Source organism: Megalops cyprinoides, chromosome 1 (genome assembly GCF_013368585.1).
Source record: "Megalops cyprinoides isolate fMegCyp1 chromosome 1, fMegCyp1.pri, whole genome shotgun sequence".
Classification (NCBI taxonomy): Eukaryota; Metazoa; Chordata; class Actinopteri; order Elopiformes; family Megalopidae; genus Megalops; species Megalops cyprinoides.
The window spans coordinates 2,914,123-2,929,122 of record NC_050583.1 but is presented as its reverse complement, the minus strand read 5'-3'; the positions used below and the strand labels follow the sequence as shown (position 1 = coordinate 2,929,122).

The window sequence follows — 15,000 nt, the reverse complement described above, 5'->3', positions numbered from 1 at the left end:
CCAAAAATGTAATTTAATGTAACATCAGGTTATGAAGAGAATCGGCTGTTTCAGCCCAGCCAAGCCCCTGTTCTGTTTATAGTCTAGAGCAGGGGTGTCCAAACCTCTCCTGGAGGGCCACTTGTCCTGCATGTTTTAGATCTCTCCCTGCTCCAACACAGCTGATTCAGTTTGTTATTCAGTAGCTTCAGGAGTTTGATATGAATTGAATATTTGAATGGTTTGGACACCCCTGGTCTAGAGTGTATCTGGGACTGTGTCAAGCTTGGTCTTGAACTCTCAACATGTTTCTGCTTCTACTGTAAATCCTAACAAACCATTCTATGCAGGTATAACTCTCCGAGAGGAAAAAATACCCCCCTAGTACACTATGAAATTTACCTAACCCTAACTAATTTCCACATGTAGCCCCTGTTCTTATCTGTTACGCAGCCAAGACGAGGTCAGTGGACACAAAAAAAGACAGGCTCAACACCATCGTCATCAAAACTGATGCGGACGGACACACACGCTCCAGCCAGCGCACACGCACGGCGATGCCAACATCAATAAACAGCACACGCGTGTGAACATTTAAATCCCATGTGATTTATTGTACGTACGGTACAGTATTCGAAACCTTAGACGTGTGGTTGGGTCTGTTAAGGAGACACTGTGTCATGTGACCATTTTCTGAGGGCGTGACTGCACAGTATCACTTCTGGTTCTAGTTCATCTCAGCTTTGCTTCAGACGGGCAACAACGATGGCACTCCAGTACGCTTACACGCCTCACGAAATTCGGAACATCTCTTTGGCAACAATATAAATTACCTTATGTGGCATATATATCATTTTTTTGTCTAATTTTTTCTTTTAAAGTCATTTCAAAATACAAAAATAGTACAGGTCGCAGTCTAGTTGACTTCTATGCTAAACTATTACAGCGTATTAAACCCCTAAATGGCAAAACAAACACCAAACACACTGCTTGTAGACTAAAGAGTGGATTGCTGGGTTCAACTCACTTACAAGTCCGGGTTAAAGGTCGCTGGGTCAAAGGTCGCTTGGAGAGGTCGCTTGGAGAGGTCGGCAGATTGCCCACCAGTAGAACCACAGATTCTATGCTTTCCACAAACGGGAAACGCCCAAAGTCACCAAATACTCCGCAAAGGATGTAATACTAACATGTAAAAGCAAAAGGTACATATGGCATTTTACATGTTGTCAGTTTCACCTTTTTTAAAAAATATATCTATATACTGTGCATATAACCAGTCCACAGAATCAAAATCAACTGTGACCAATGACCTGTGACAGAACAGCTGAACAGAAGAGACCAGACATAAGGACTGACCATGGGGTCATGTTACATTTTGTAAAAAGCTCTGTAGGAGATCTTTAATAGCTCATATTATCACGAACATGTTTTTACTGTGATTTTACCGTTGGTATCTGAGCCATGCTAAGGTACAGTTTTTATTTTTTGTTAAATATCTTAATTCTTTTCCAAAGTTGCATTTTGAAGCAAAGATTCATGATTAAATTATCTGCTACAACAGCTGTAGGTCTGTAACCTGTATATTAATTCATCAATCATAAATCAGTTTATATGTCCAGTGTCAGAGAAAATGTGTCATTTGAAACAAACAGCTCTTTATTTCCTTCATTAGGCTGTTTTGTGGCAGAAAAACCACTGTAAGCCATTCCCCATGTCACATTATACTCAGGGGGAGAGGCTACATGTACAGCCGCAATAATACCCCTTTCCCATTGTAGAGCTGGAAACAGACCGGTTATTATATTCCTTTCCTATAGTGGACATAGAACCAGGCTGGCTCATCATACCCCTTTCCCACTGTAGAGCTGGAAGCAGGCTGGCTCATGATACCCCTTTCCCACTGTAGAGCTAGAAGCAGGCTGGCTCATGATACCCCTTTCCCACTGTAGAGCTGGAACCAGGCTGGCTCATTATACCCCTTTCCCACTGTAGAGCTGGAAGCAGGCTGGCTCATTATACCCCTTTCCCACTGTAGAGCTGGAAGCAGGCTGGCTCATTATACCCCTTTCCCACTGTAGCGCTAGAAGCAGGCTGGCTCAACTTTATACCAGCCTGCTTCCAGCTGCATGCTGGGAAAGGGGTATAATGAGCCAGACTGGTTCCAGCTGCACAGTGGACAAGAGATATTAGAGAAAGCACAGTTCCCAGGTGGTCCCAAGTCCAAGACAGGATTGACCTCATCCATTCAGCACTGTAGTTCCAGCAAAAAGGAATTGTTTTTCAATTGTTTGATTTCCCTCCAGACATCCCCCCTGCACTAAGTCCGTCCCCACAGAACGACTTTTATTAAAATTCATAGACTCGTTATTGAGTCTGTGCCAGCACTCCTCCTAGGGGCTCTGAGATTCTCTCTCAGACTGCAGGCCAAATATAAAGAGCGCCGAAAGAGGGAGAGAGCCATTTCTCTTGCATTTGGTCGCAATCCTACAGAACGAACAAAAAAAGGATGTACACGATTATATCACAACACATTATTACCCAAGCGGTGCTTTTACAAAAGGACTCCCGGATTCAAACGCGGGTTACAAAAACATTGTGTCCTCCTCGATGGGCTTTGGGTTCCCACATTGTTCAGCTTTGTTTCAGACAGAAGCGGTCGTCACAAGGGGATATACAACAAAATCTTTGTTCATTTTAAGAACCCCTCCAGGACAGAAAGATGTCCCTTTTGTTTTTGTCCTTCAGCGCCAAAACTTTGAGGTTTGTATGTAGCCACAGTGCTGCATGTTGTCTGTGTCTATGAAAGCCTCTGTCCTGTTCAAACGTCCAGTCGTCCCCACAGGAAGTCTTTCTTTAGAAGGGGTAAGAGGGAGAAGAGTCACAGAGTCACCTGCTCCCCCACATCCAGTCCTTCTTCTTCAGTCTCCACTGTGTGTGTGTGTGTGTGTGTGTGTGTGTGTGTGTGTGTGTGAGTGAGTGAGTGAGTGTGTGTGTGTGTGTGTGGGGGTGGTATATACACTGGTTCATAAGGTGTAGAGTCTCAGCTTTTTTTTGTTGGAACAGTTTGTCTCCATCTGAGTGAGAACAACAAGAGCAAGAACGAACCAGAGCGCTGATGTAGGGAAGCTGTGATGAAACCGAGCATTTGTTCTCCGTCCGTCTCCAACAGTGACTCGGTTCAGCTAAGCTTCAGTGTCCAGTGCGTTGTGTAATTCATCGGCCTGTAAGTCCCTGGTGACATATATGTTAATCTGTATGCTTATATACAGACTCTTTTCATTTCTGCTGTTCGTTTGTTTCGCTTTGTGGCTGACCACGTGAGTGTTTTTTTTTTTTTTTGGGGGGGGGGGGGGGGTTGCACGATGAGGCGCTGTCCTGGGATGGGTCCTTGTTTGGGGAGGTATGGGGGACCTGGCCTCCAAAAAGAGATGAGAGCGAAACAACAAGCGAAGCCAGCGTGTGGAGAGAAAGAGACGGAGGCGTGATGGGGTGTGGCAGGGTATGGCGGGGTGTGGCGGGGCGTGGCAGGTGGGACAGGGTGGGGCGGGGTGAGGAGGTGGTGGGGGGGGGGGGGGGGCACCAGCATAGTCTCGTCTCTCACTCCCTCTCTCCGTCTTCACTGCTCCCTGCAGGATGAAGAAAATTCAAGATTGTACTCACCACTCTCAAAGCGTAGAAGCATATTTCCGGCATAAACACACTTTTTATCTATACTGACATCTGAGAATGAGTCATTAAAACTCAAGATAGAGGTGTAGGGCTGGGATTCAACTTTTTAAGGCAGAGAAGATGCACAGATGTTAGACTCTATTATGTGTAGTAATGCTACAGGTTGTATGACACTTGCTCCTTGCCTATTTCTCTTCTGCACTGTCATTTCTAATAATCGACAAGATGGAAAAAATGAGTAAATGAGACCTCCAGCGGAGTCCATGTCGGAGTCGGACACGTGCGTGATGGAGAAGCGCGATATGCTGGAGGGGGACACGGTGAAGCGGGAGAACGGCGCCGCGGGTTTGGACTCGGGGACCGCTGCCACCTCTGACACCGGCGACACCATCGGGGAGGGGCTGGGCAGCAAGGGGAAATCATCCTCCCACTCGAACCCTCCACCTACACACACACACACACACACACACACACACACACACACACACAGAGACACACACACACACACACACAGAGACACACACACACACACACAACCACAAACACACACGCACACATGCACACATGCACACATGCACACACACACACACACACACACACACACACAGAGTGAGAAAAGCAGCTTCACACTGAGAGGGTGTTAGTCCCAGTATGATAAAACACAGCTCCTCACAATCAACACCAAACCTAGCAGCTATTACATCTTAAAGCGAGCTGCGTAAGAAGGCTCTAACCCTAAGCTACCTCCCCTGGGACACTCTGAGCTGTGGATGTGCTGTGACTGGCGTAATTTGATATGGTGTATAATATGAAATATTATTATCCTCCATATTCCTCCCACTGGCCTACAGCAGCAGCTCAGAGCTCAGATGTAACTCTTCCTGTTACATCATCAGCAGCTGGGAGCGGAGTTAGCTTCAGGGCGAACTGTCATCAGTGCTATGTCTCATACATGGTTATCATACAACACATAGGTAAAAATAATACAGGTAAAAATAATCTATAACATATATTATATTATTTTTGAAAATTATTTTTGAAGTATACAGTAACAGTCAAATGTTTGGACACACCTGATTAAGATAATGGGAAACATGACATTTTGATCTAAAGACTTATGCTTAAATGCTTGAATTTTTTTTCTTAGACAAATATAAATAGTGAAGTTGATGCCTATGTATGAATTTCTTTCCAAAAAGAAGACAAAAATCTAAAATATAAAGATAGTTTTGATTGGTTTAGTACTTTCTGTCACTGCACAATTCCATTTGTGTTCTTTCATAGTTTTTATCTCTTTACTATTATTGTAAAATGTGGAAAATAGTGAATAAAGAATAAAAATTGTGTCCAAACCTTTGACTGGTACTGTATATTATTTTTCTGTGGCTGAGGTATAGGTTTTGAGTTGTGTCTTTTCATTGGTTCTCTCTCTTACTCTCTTCGGAAAGATTCCCATCAGACGAGTCGTCAGACACCCTCTCCTGTGGGTGTGGCTCCGCCCTCTCCGAGCCCCGCCCTCCAGAGTCCGCCCCTGGGGGGAAACCGTGCTCTGCCAGCTCTCGGGTCGGACTTTCCTGAAATGGATACGGGGTGGAGGGGGGGGCGTTCAGAGTTGCATCGCCATGGAAATGGCAGCTGTCAAAACACTCATCAACTGCATTGGAAACGAGGGACCTGCCTATCCATAATGAAATCTGGCACACCTGATGTTCTGAGCAGAACACTCACAGTGACGTGTGTGCTGCAGGGCTTCAGTGCACAGCCAGGATGAAAAAATGTGTAAAAATCACCGATCTGAGACCGGCGGCTGTATGGTGTAGAGGCTGAGTAACTTTAGCATACCATGATACCTATAAATGTATTTTATAAGTAAATGACAATCATACTACAAATGGCAGAAAATATAAAGCTAGTGCTGTTTTTGTAAACATTTTGACCTTCAAATAGTATGATATAAACAATAAAGGTTATCACAAAAAATTACGTTATTACAAAAATTATCACATTAAACAACTTTGTGAAATTTTTTCTGGTTGTGATTTAACAAACAAAACTGCTACATGCTCTGGTGGTCTTCACGTTAGCACATTATCATGTCAGAGATAACATCCGGGGGATAAAAACATTTATAGTATATAGGGGCCAATCTGAATCATGAATCACACGCACTTGCATCACAAGACATGACACTTCTGTGTGAAACCTGAGACTATAAAGAGCTAAAAATGTTAAAAATGTTGCAGACAGTAGCTGTCACAAGCTTTGTTAAATGAGCCCCTGGTTTACTCCTAAATCAGTGCTGTCATACCCCTGAGAGAAATGGATAACATACATTATTTCACCGAATATCAACTTGTAAAAATGGATCATATGTAAAAATGTGTGCTGTATAAGTCCTCTAGGTAAGTATGTATGCCAAACATATACAAGCTGATCTGCTTCTAAATGCAGACTGAGGCCCACCTGGTAGAACAGGGTTAGGGTTAGGGTGAGGGTAAGGGTTAGTGTTAGGGTAAGGGTCAGGGTTAGTGTTAGGGTAAGGGTTAGGGTTAGGGTTAGAGTAAGGGTAAGGGTTAGTGTTCGGGTAAGGATCAGGGTTCGGGTTAAACAAATAGCTCATATATGTAAAATGCAGATCATGTGTAATGGAAGGTAAGGACATATGCCAAAGACACACGAGGCTGGGACCCACCTGGTCGAACAGGTAGACGGTGACGTCGTCGAAGAAGGAGACGGCCTTCTTCTTGCGGTCGAGCTCGTCGGCGAGGTCCTCGGCGATCAGGCTGGGCATCTTGAGGAGGCTGCGCAGGTTGCGGGCGTCAGCGCGGTCACTCACCACCACAGGCACGGCGGGGTTCTCCTCCTCGCTCTCCTCGCTCGGCTCCTGCACGCTGTAGCTGCGCAGTTCCTCGTCCGAGTCCTCGCTGTCCTCCGAGTCGCCATCCTCCTCGTCAGCCTCCTCCCCGTCACCCGGGGAGACCCGGCTCTCCAGCGGGCGGGGCGGGAGGGGAGGGGGCGGGGACGAGGGGGCCGGACCCCTCGCATCAGCCCTGGCACCCAGGAGTCCTGCCGCCTCCTCCTTGATTAACACGCCCGAGGAGGAGCCCTCCCCTGCCTCTGCGTCCTTCACCTCCGCCTCCTGGAGGTCCTTCTTGTCCTCCTCTTTCTCCTTCTCTGCTTCCACCACCCAGAGGTCCTCCTTGTTCTCCTCTTTCTCCTTTTCTGCCTCCACCTCCCGGAGGTCCTCCTCATCCTCTTCTTTCTCCTTCTCCGTCTCCACCTCCTGGAGTTCCTCCTTGTCCTCCTCTTTCTCCTTCTCCACCTCCATCTCCTGGAGAGCCGTCTCGTGCTCCTCTTTCTCCTTCTCCGGCTTTGCCTCTATGTCTTGGAGATTCTCCTCTTCCTTCTCCTCCCTCTCCCTGAGTTCCTCCTCCTGTTCCTTTTCCTCCTTCTCCTCCTCCTGCTCCTCCTTCTCCTCCTCCTCCCTTTTCTGGAGATTACCCTCCTCCTTCTCTTGATCCTCCTTCATCTCCTGGAGATGCCGCTCCCCCAACTTCTCACCGGTGAGGTCCTGCCCCTCATCCTCGGCCTCCTCCTCTTTCCCCGCCTCCCTGAGGTGCTCCTCTTTCTCCGCCTCCTGCTTGATGTCTGACAGCACCCCGCTGGCGCTGTCTCTGCTGGCCGAGCTGTAGGAGGAGGATTCAGCCGGGGAATCGCCGGCGCCCCCAGGCCCCATCGCCCCATTGCCCACAGTGGGCAGGGGCTCCTGTGAGCCACCTGACTCCCCGGAGATGGAGGAGGCGGAGCACTCGGAGGAAGGCTCCTCCCCTGAGTGCTGGGAGTCCAGCCCCAGCCCCTCCTCCTGGGAGGGCTCCTTCGTCAGGCACCCGCCCATCTCAGGGGGAGAGGGGGAGAGGGTGGAGATGACGGGGGAGGAGAGGGAGGCAGCCGTATGCGACTCCGAAGGCTCTCCCCTGGGGCACATCCCCCCGACGTCCTGTGGCCAGGTTAAGCTGTCTCCCTCCTCCTGCCCCGGCTGCCAGAGCTCCATAGTGGTTGTTGGCCTCACTGGCTCCGCCCCCTCAGCCTCCCGGCCCGAGAGGCCCCCGCCTTCCTGCTTATCACAAGAGCCGCCCACATTGTTCCTGGAAACGCGCTCGCCGTCGGTGTCGTAGTCGGAGAAGTAGGCGGAGTCCCTGTAGGGGTCCTTCTCGCTCAGGCGGGTCAGGCCGAGCTCGGCGCCGTGGGCTGCAGACAGAGACACGCCCTCGTCTTTATCCAGGTCCGCTGTCAGGACGTCCCCCAGTTCCGGCCCCCTGCCCAGCGAGGGCTTCCCCGTGGGCTGGCCGAAGGCCTCCTGCTCCCGCGGCTCGTGCGGCTCCTTCAGGACAAACTCGGGGGACTCATTGTTCTCCGTGTCGTACCCACTGTCCAGCGCTTTGGGCGGGCTGGAGGGGCGAAAGGAGGCGGGGCTCAGGGCCTCCTCGCAGGAGCCAGCGGCGGAGGGCGGATCGATGGAGTCCACGGAGTCCGGGGTCCCCGCCTGTGTCCCGGGGGCCCTGAGGGCCGGAGGGGCATCTCCCGCCACCTCGGGGAAGCCCACGGCGAAGTCGGTGAACACCCCCGAGGTGACGTCAGTGACATCGGTGACGTCATCGTCGCTGCAGTCTCCGATGTCCACCAGACTGATGCCGGAGGAGAAGCCCCCGTCCACGCCTTCGGAGACGGGCTCGGCAGGGGCCCCCGGGTGGAACGGCTTCCCCGAGGGGGTGGGGCCGGGGGCCTTGCCGTCCTCGGCCCCCTCTTTTTTCTTAGCCAGCCCCCCACTCACCACAACGTCGGCTTTGCTGATCTCTTCCACGCGCTCCAACCGGGAGTTCCCTCTCCCAAGCGCTGATGTCCCCACAGCCACATCTCTGGTCGACGGGGTCCGGTTCTTCTCGTTCTCCAAGCGGACCACCTCCGCGTTCTTCTCTCTGGAGTAGTCGTGGAGGGCGTAGTTCCTGACCGGCACGCCGGACAGCGGGTCCACGAACTGTGGACAGGCGTCCGGCTGGAGACAGGGCACGGGCTGGATCACCTGGTCCGGCCCGCCCCCGTGGCACAGGTAGATGTAGGTGTTGCACTCGTTGGAGGGGATGAGGGTATGGTGCTTCCCCAGCCCCAGGCAGCCACTGTCTTTGGCCACGTCCTCCGGGTAGCGCAGGGGCCGTGCAGGGCAGAATGTCAGGTTGCCCCTGGTGTCCGTCCGGGGCCAGGAGTCCTCCACGTCAGTAGAGGGCAGCGTGTAGTGGAAGTCCACACGGGACTCCCGTGTGCCACCCCCTGCTGGCCGCCGCTTGAAGCGCAGGCTATTGTTGTTGGCGGAGCGGTTGGAGGTCCAGGTGTTGGCCCCCCTCTCCAGGAAGAGGTCCTCCTCGCTGTCCCGCGGTCCGGCGAACAGGGACCCCCCTGGCTCCACGTCCGGGCTGAGGGGGTGGGGCCCCGGCATGGTGCTCCGCAGGGAGCCCATCATGTCGTAGTAGCACCCGCCTGTGGAGCTCTTGCCTAGGATGGGCTCCTGGCCACTCCCCAGGTAAGGGCTGCTGTAGCCCCGGCCGGGGCTGCCGAGGGACGGGGAGATGCCAAGGGGGTTCTCCAGCTCCCCCAGGGCCTGCCGTAGGCTCCGGGACCCCCAGCTCTCCTGGGGCGGCTCAGGGAGCTCCCCCAGCAGGTAGTGGTCCATCTCCACGGAGGGCGGGGGCTCATAGTAGTACCCACCGTCCCGGTCCTTGTAGGAGACGTAGTGTCCCGACTCCCAGGGCCGCAGTGGGCTGGAGCCAGAGTCCTGGCCCAGCAGGGGCTCCATAGTGAGGGAGACAGCCGGGCTGGAGTCTGAGTCGTAGGCGCTGGCCTTGCGCACGTCCACCGGCCAGTAGGGGTCGGGCCGGGTGGCGGCGGGGCAGGCCGTGCACTCCGCTGAGTCACCGCTGCCAGTGGCGAAGCTGCCACCGCCGCTGCTGCCCTGGTACTCGGGGCTATAGGCGCACACAGCGTAGTCCAGGTCGGCACTGCAGCCCGCCGGGTCCTCGATGCGGATGTAGTAGTCACTACCGGATGAGGGGCTGCAGGCACCCAGTACTGGGACGACCCCCGGGGCGTGCAGGCGCTCGGGCTCGTAGTAGGACGGGGAGACGCCCAGGGTGAGCCCGGGGACCCCGCAGCTGCCCACGGCAGGGGGGTAGTATGCGTCCTGGTACCGCGGGTCGCCCTGGCCCAGGGGCCCGCCGTGGGCAGAGGAGGGGCAGTAGGCGGGTTCGGGCCGTGCCTGCTCCCACTTGTACTCGAAGTTGAGGCCGCGGCTGGTCTCGGTGACAGTCAGGACGTCGTCGCCGGGCTCGGGGTGGTAGCCGTCACCCGCCGAGAAGCGCTCCAGCAGGGGGAAGGAGGAGGAGGAGGAGGAGGGGGGCGGGGGCGGCGGAGGGGGCGGGTCCGCCGCCGGCACCACATGGCTGCCGTTGGGGCGCAGCGAATTCCAGCGCTTCTCGAAGTCGTCCTCCGCCTCGCTCACGCCCTTGGCGCACAGGTAGGTCAGGAGCAGGTGCACCTCCTCGGCGTTGGGCCTCTGATCCGGCTGCAGCCAGCAGAACTGCATCACCTCGTACCTGAGGCGACCAGCAGGGGGAGACATTGAGTCACCAGGAGACAATGATAATAACAACAAAGAAAAGCACAGGTTTGAAGTGCTTTTTAAGGGTGACAACATTAGCATTTTGATTGAAATCCAGCTCTGGAAATTAAAAAAGGTACAAATCTGAATGGGCCTGCTTTCAGACTGCATTTCCATCTGAGCTTAATACCGTGCTATTGGTAATGAGATTGGCTCAAGTGTTTTTTTTTTTATGATCTTCTTTTCCTGCTACTTGGGAAATAGCCTCTCTCAGCCACGTGTCAGGGCTACAGTGATTGGCGGCAGGCGGCGGGGCACATGCACAAACAGTCGATGCTGATTGGTCAGCACAGGGGGGCAAACAGGTCATGACTGGTCAGGGTGTCTGACTCACCAGCGGTCGGACAGCGGAACCTTCAACAGAGGTTTGGGCAGCTTCAGCTGCTGTTCCTTCACGGCGTAGGTAAGCACCTGCCGGTCAGTGTAGTGGCGGTACGGCTGGTTTCCCAACTCAAACAGCTCCCAGATGGTTACCCCCAGAGACCTGCACCACACAGAACCACCCCCCTCCCCCAGTTAGACTGACCCCCTTACTCTGAACTCAGTCTCTGTGCTTCAGTTCATATTTACATTGTATTTTTGCCATTTAGCACATGCTCTTATCCAGAGCCACTTTACATTACATTACATTACATGCATTTAGCAGATGTTCTGATCCAGAGTGACTTTCAGCATAAGAGAACATAAGTGAATCCATTCAATTTAAATGAACAACTGTGTCAGACCAGGCTGACAACACTCCCAGAACAGTGAGTGTGAGCTTAACACCATTGAAGCCCTGCCACAAGTTAACATCTGATGGAAGCTGAGTATAAGACAATACAACAGTCCCTAGAACACAGAATCTAACACACATCACAATATTACACGTAGAAGTAGCATCAAATACTGGAGGTAGCTGGTGTTAGGGGGCAGGGATTGAAGTGGAACCAAGACTTACACAGGTTACAATTTTATCCATTCGTACAGGTGCATATTTACAGAGGCAATTGTGGGTTAAGCACCTTTCCCAAGCATACAACAACAGTGCCCAGGTGAGAAACTGAACCGGCAACCTTCCGGTTACGAGCCCTGCTCCTTACCGCTACGCCACACTGCTGCCCAATGATGGACTAATAACAAGCCACAATCCTTTCCTCCACCTTCCATTTCTAAGAATTACAGCTGAAAAGTGCAGCTCCGAACTAATTACTAATTGCAGCAATTAAGCGAGGGCAATTGGCTGGAATAAAAGCCAGCCAACACACAGACCCTGTGCAAATTAAGACTGACAGACCTGCTGTGGCATGTTAACACAGCCCTAAAAATAGGCAGATAAACAGCATGGATTCAGGTTAGGATTAAGGATGTAGTTTCCCTACATAATTACTGTATTGCCATATTAAAGGAACAGTCATACCATATTAGAGATGTTTAAATATATATTTAAACACAATCTATGACTTTATCATAGACCATGTTTAAATATATATTGTGAAATGAATTACCATATTTATATTCATTACTTGCATGCTGTAAGCACACTCCTAGCAGCAGCCTGAGGTCAGAGGCTCACAGCCCACAGTGATGATGTCATAAGGTCGTTACTGCTCTCTGAACATTGCAGGAAGTCAGTCACTGCTCCCTTCTGACACTGAGAGAGCGCCAGAATGGGAATTTGGCCAGGCCATTGGAGACAGAACACTACGTGGGTGGGACGGGGGTGGGGATGGTACACTGACCCCTCCTAAGCGATGGCATACAGTCTGACTGTGATGTCCCTAAGGTTGCACCCCCCCCCCCCCTCACCCTGTGCCCCCCTCCACCCACTCACCAGATGTTGCTGGGCTTGGTCTGGTCCACCACCAGCAGGTTGCCGTGCACCTCGTCCACCAGCTCCGGCCCGAGCCAGCGCAGAGGTATCCACAGCTGGTCCGGGGTCACAAAGTAGTCCTCCTGTGGGGGGGGGCGAGGCCAGAGGGCGTGGCCTGAGTACCCTCACGCAAGGAGCATCTGCTACATCTTTACTCATAGGATGCCTTCATCCAGGCAACTTAAAGAGCTCACATGTTACATATCATCCACATATGTAGCACATGTATATTACAGATGGATATTTAATTGAAGTGATTCAGCTTGCTCAAGGCGCTGGGTCCTTGGCATTACAGTATTGTTGTTTAGCAGATGGTCTTATCCAGAATTTTACATAGGTTGCAATTTTATCATTTCATACAGTTGGACATTTATTGAGGTAATTGTGGGCTAAGAACCTTGCAGAAGGATACAACAGCAGTGACCCAGCGGGGAATCAAACCAACAACCTTCCGGGTATGAGCCGGAATCCTAACAGTGCTGGACCGCTGGGTCTCTGTCACAGTTTTGCCTCGCTTCACTGTCATGTGACCCGTTTCCCCTCCCTGTCTGTGAAACTGTGTGTTCCTTTGCTCAGGGGATCCTGGGTTATGCATCACACATTAACAGAGCTGGATACACACAGATGCATTTCCATTCAAAGGAATAACGGCAGCCGACCTCATGATTGAAACCGCAACACTTAAGCCATGAGCCCTCCTCTTTCACTACCACGCCACAGCCCTGACAGCCCTGCAGGGGGCGCCATAACACGCATACAGAACAGCAGGACGTACTTTGTATTTGTTGTGGGAGAGTCCGTAGTCCCCGATCTTCACCGTGACATCGGCAGTGAGCAGACAGTTCCTCAGGGCCAGGTCACTGCGGGGGGGGGGAAGGGAGGGGACAGGAGAGACTCAGAGTGTGGTTCGTCTTTACTCCACAGACTGCTTCACGCTCCAGCACTGCTCATGTGAAAACACGGTATCCCATAATCCTAAGGGGAGCACTTGTTCCATTTCACCACCACCCCACCCTCACCTTTCAGTGATAAAGAAACAACATTTACATTACAATGAATTATTCCCATTTAGCAGATGCTTTTATTTACATGGGTTACAGTTTTTACAATGCTATCCATTTAGACAACTGGATATTTACTGAGGCAGTAGTGGGTTAAGTACCTTGTCCAAGGGTACAGCATCAGTGCCCCAGTGGGGAATCAAACTGCCAACCTTAAGGTTACAAGTCCTGCTCCTAACCAATATGCTACACTGCTGTACCATTTAAATGTAAAAATATGTATCGGGAGTAAAGCCTTCGATTCTGAGCTCTTGCTGAAAGTTTTCCTCCTCTGGGAGGTTGATTCAAACAAACCACACATTCTCCGTCTTTGACACATCACCTTTGCGTGTGTGACTGCGCTCTGGCCTGTTCATCCCTGTCAGTGCTCTGGCCCACTGAGTTGTTAATATCACTGTGTCTAAACAGAGACTCTTCATCCCAGCTCTGACCGCTGAGGTGGCTGGTGGCGGGCGAAGAACCGGAGAACTCATTTCTGCACATCACCCGTCAATGAGCTGCATCCATCGGCACGGCAACGGGAGACAAGGGGTAACCCCCGGCAACAAAATCACTGATGCTGGAGTCTGTGAGGCGCACTCAGGCAGCACCAGGATGTTGTTACTGGGAGAGACCAGCAGGGGTCTCCACAGAGCTGATGCGGGGGAGCCGCCGGGCTCACAAGAAACACCAAGCCCTTCCTCCTTTTTTGAGGACGTGAGTTGGGGAAAAAAAGGTCTAAATGAACCAGGGATGAGGACGATGATGAAGGACGGTCTGTGGCGGAGAGGAAACAGGAAGGCAGTAAAGGAAGAGGAAGTGAGCACGGCGGCAGGGGTGTGGGGGTGTGGCCGCAGGCACCGGCCCACCTGTGGATGTAGTTGTGTTTGTGGAGATGCAGGAGCCCCGAGGCGATCTCGCACGCCATTCGCTGGAGGATCAAGGGGTCGGGGGTCACGGAGTCTGCCGCCCGGCAGCTGCGCAGGTAGCCTTTCAGATCGCCCTGCGGACGCGGGACACAGGAAGTCTGCGGTGAAATGTTCGTTTGGAAGCAGGAAGTGACGCTGTAGGCGTTCTGTTCTCACACTGAAGCCAGGGACCCGGGAGGAATGATCCTGTTTGTGTCTGGCTTCCTTTCCCAATAATGGACAAGACTGTATTTACATTCCATTACATTTACATTATTTTCATTTAGCATACGTTCTTATCCTGAGTGACTTACATATGTGATCATTTTATGTTATCCATTCATACAGCTGGATATTTACTAAGGCAACAATGAGTTAAGTACCTTGCCCAAGGGTGCAACAGCAGTGCCCCTGTGGAGAATCGAACCGGCAACCTTTCGGTTATGAGCCCTGCTCCTTACCGCTATGCTACACTGCCATCCTTTTCACATATAGAAAGTGATGTTCACATATGAGGAGTGTGATGTGAGAATGGTGTCCACTTATAATCTCAGAAGCACAAATCTGAAGGGAGAGCGCTCAAGTGTATGTGTGAAATCATTTAAACCAATCATTTACACACTTACTGTCATAAAAATCCGTCTCTTTGAGCACATGCAAACTTTAGATTATCTTTCAATTATCTTCTCACACATATGCTTTGATTACACTATGAGACTGTGCTATATTTTCTGACCACTAGGGGGAGATCTCTGTCACGTCAAAGGCGAAGATGTACAGCACTCTTACCCTTAGATCTGAAGGGCCACAGGGTCTCTGGGCTTTGCTCCAGAGACTCATTTT

At 51.6% G+C, this 15,000-nt stretch overlaps 1 protein-coding gene across 1 annotated transcript in view; it reads right to left on the bottom strand.

The window, feature by feature from the left end:
- Positions 1–3,576: 3,576 nt before the first annotated feature.
- Positions 3,577–15,000, bottom strand: part of aatkb (apoptosis-associated tyrosine kinase b) — a 61,776-nt gene continuing 50,352 nt past the window's right edge. The window contains exons 7-15 of the mRNA XM_036535786.1: positions 14,119–14,252; positions 12,985–13,069; positions 12,171–12,292; positions 10,692–10,841; positions 7,115–10,292; positions 6,341–7,009; positions 5,084–5,222; positions 3,898–4,092; positions 3,577–3,605 (exon numbers count right to left, since the gene is read on the bottom strand). Coding sequence (XP_036391679.1) covers positions 3,577–3,605; positions 3,898–4,092; positions 5,084–5,222; positions 6,341–7,009; positions 7,115–10,292; positions 10,692–10,841; positions 12,171–12,292; positions 12,985–13,069; positions 14,119–14,252 — 4,701 coding nt within the window. The remainder of the gene's footprint in view (positions 3,606–3,897; positions 4,093–5,083; positions 5,223–6,340; positions 7,010–7,114; positions 10,293–10,691; positions 10,842–12,170; positions 12,293–12,984; positions 13,070–14,118; positions 14,253–15,000) is intronic.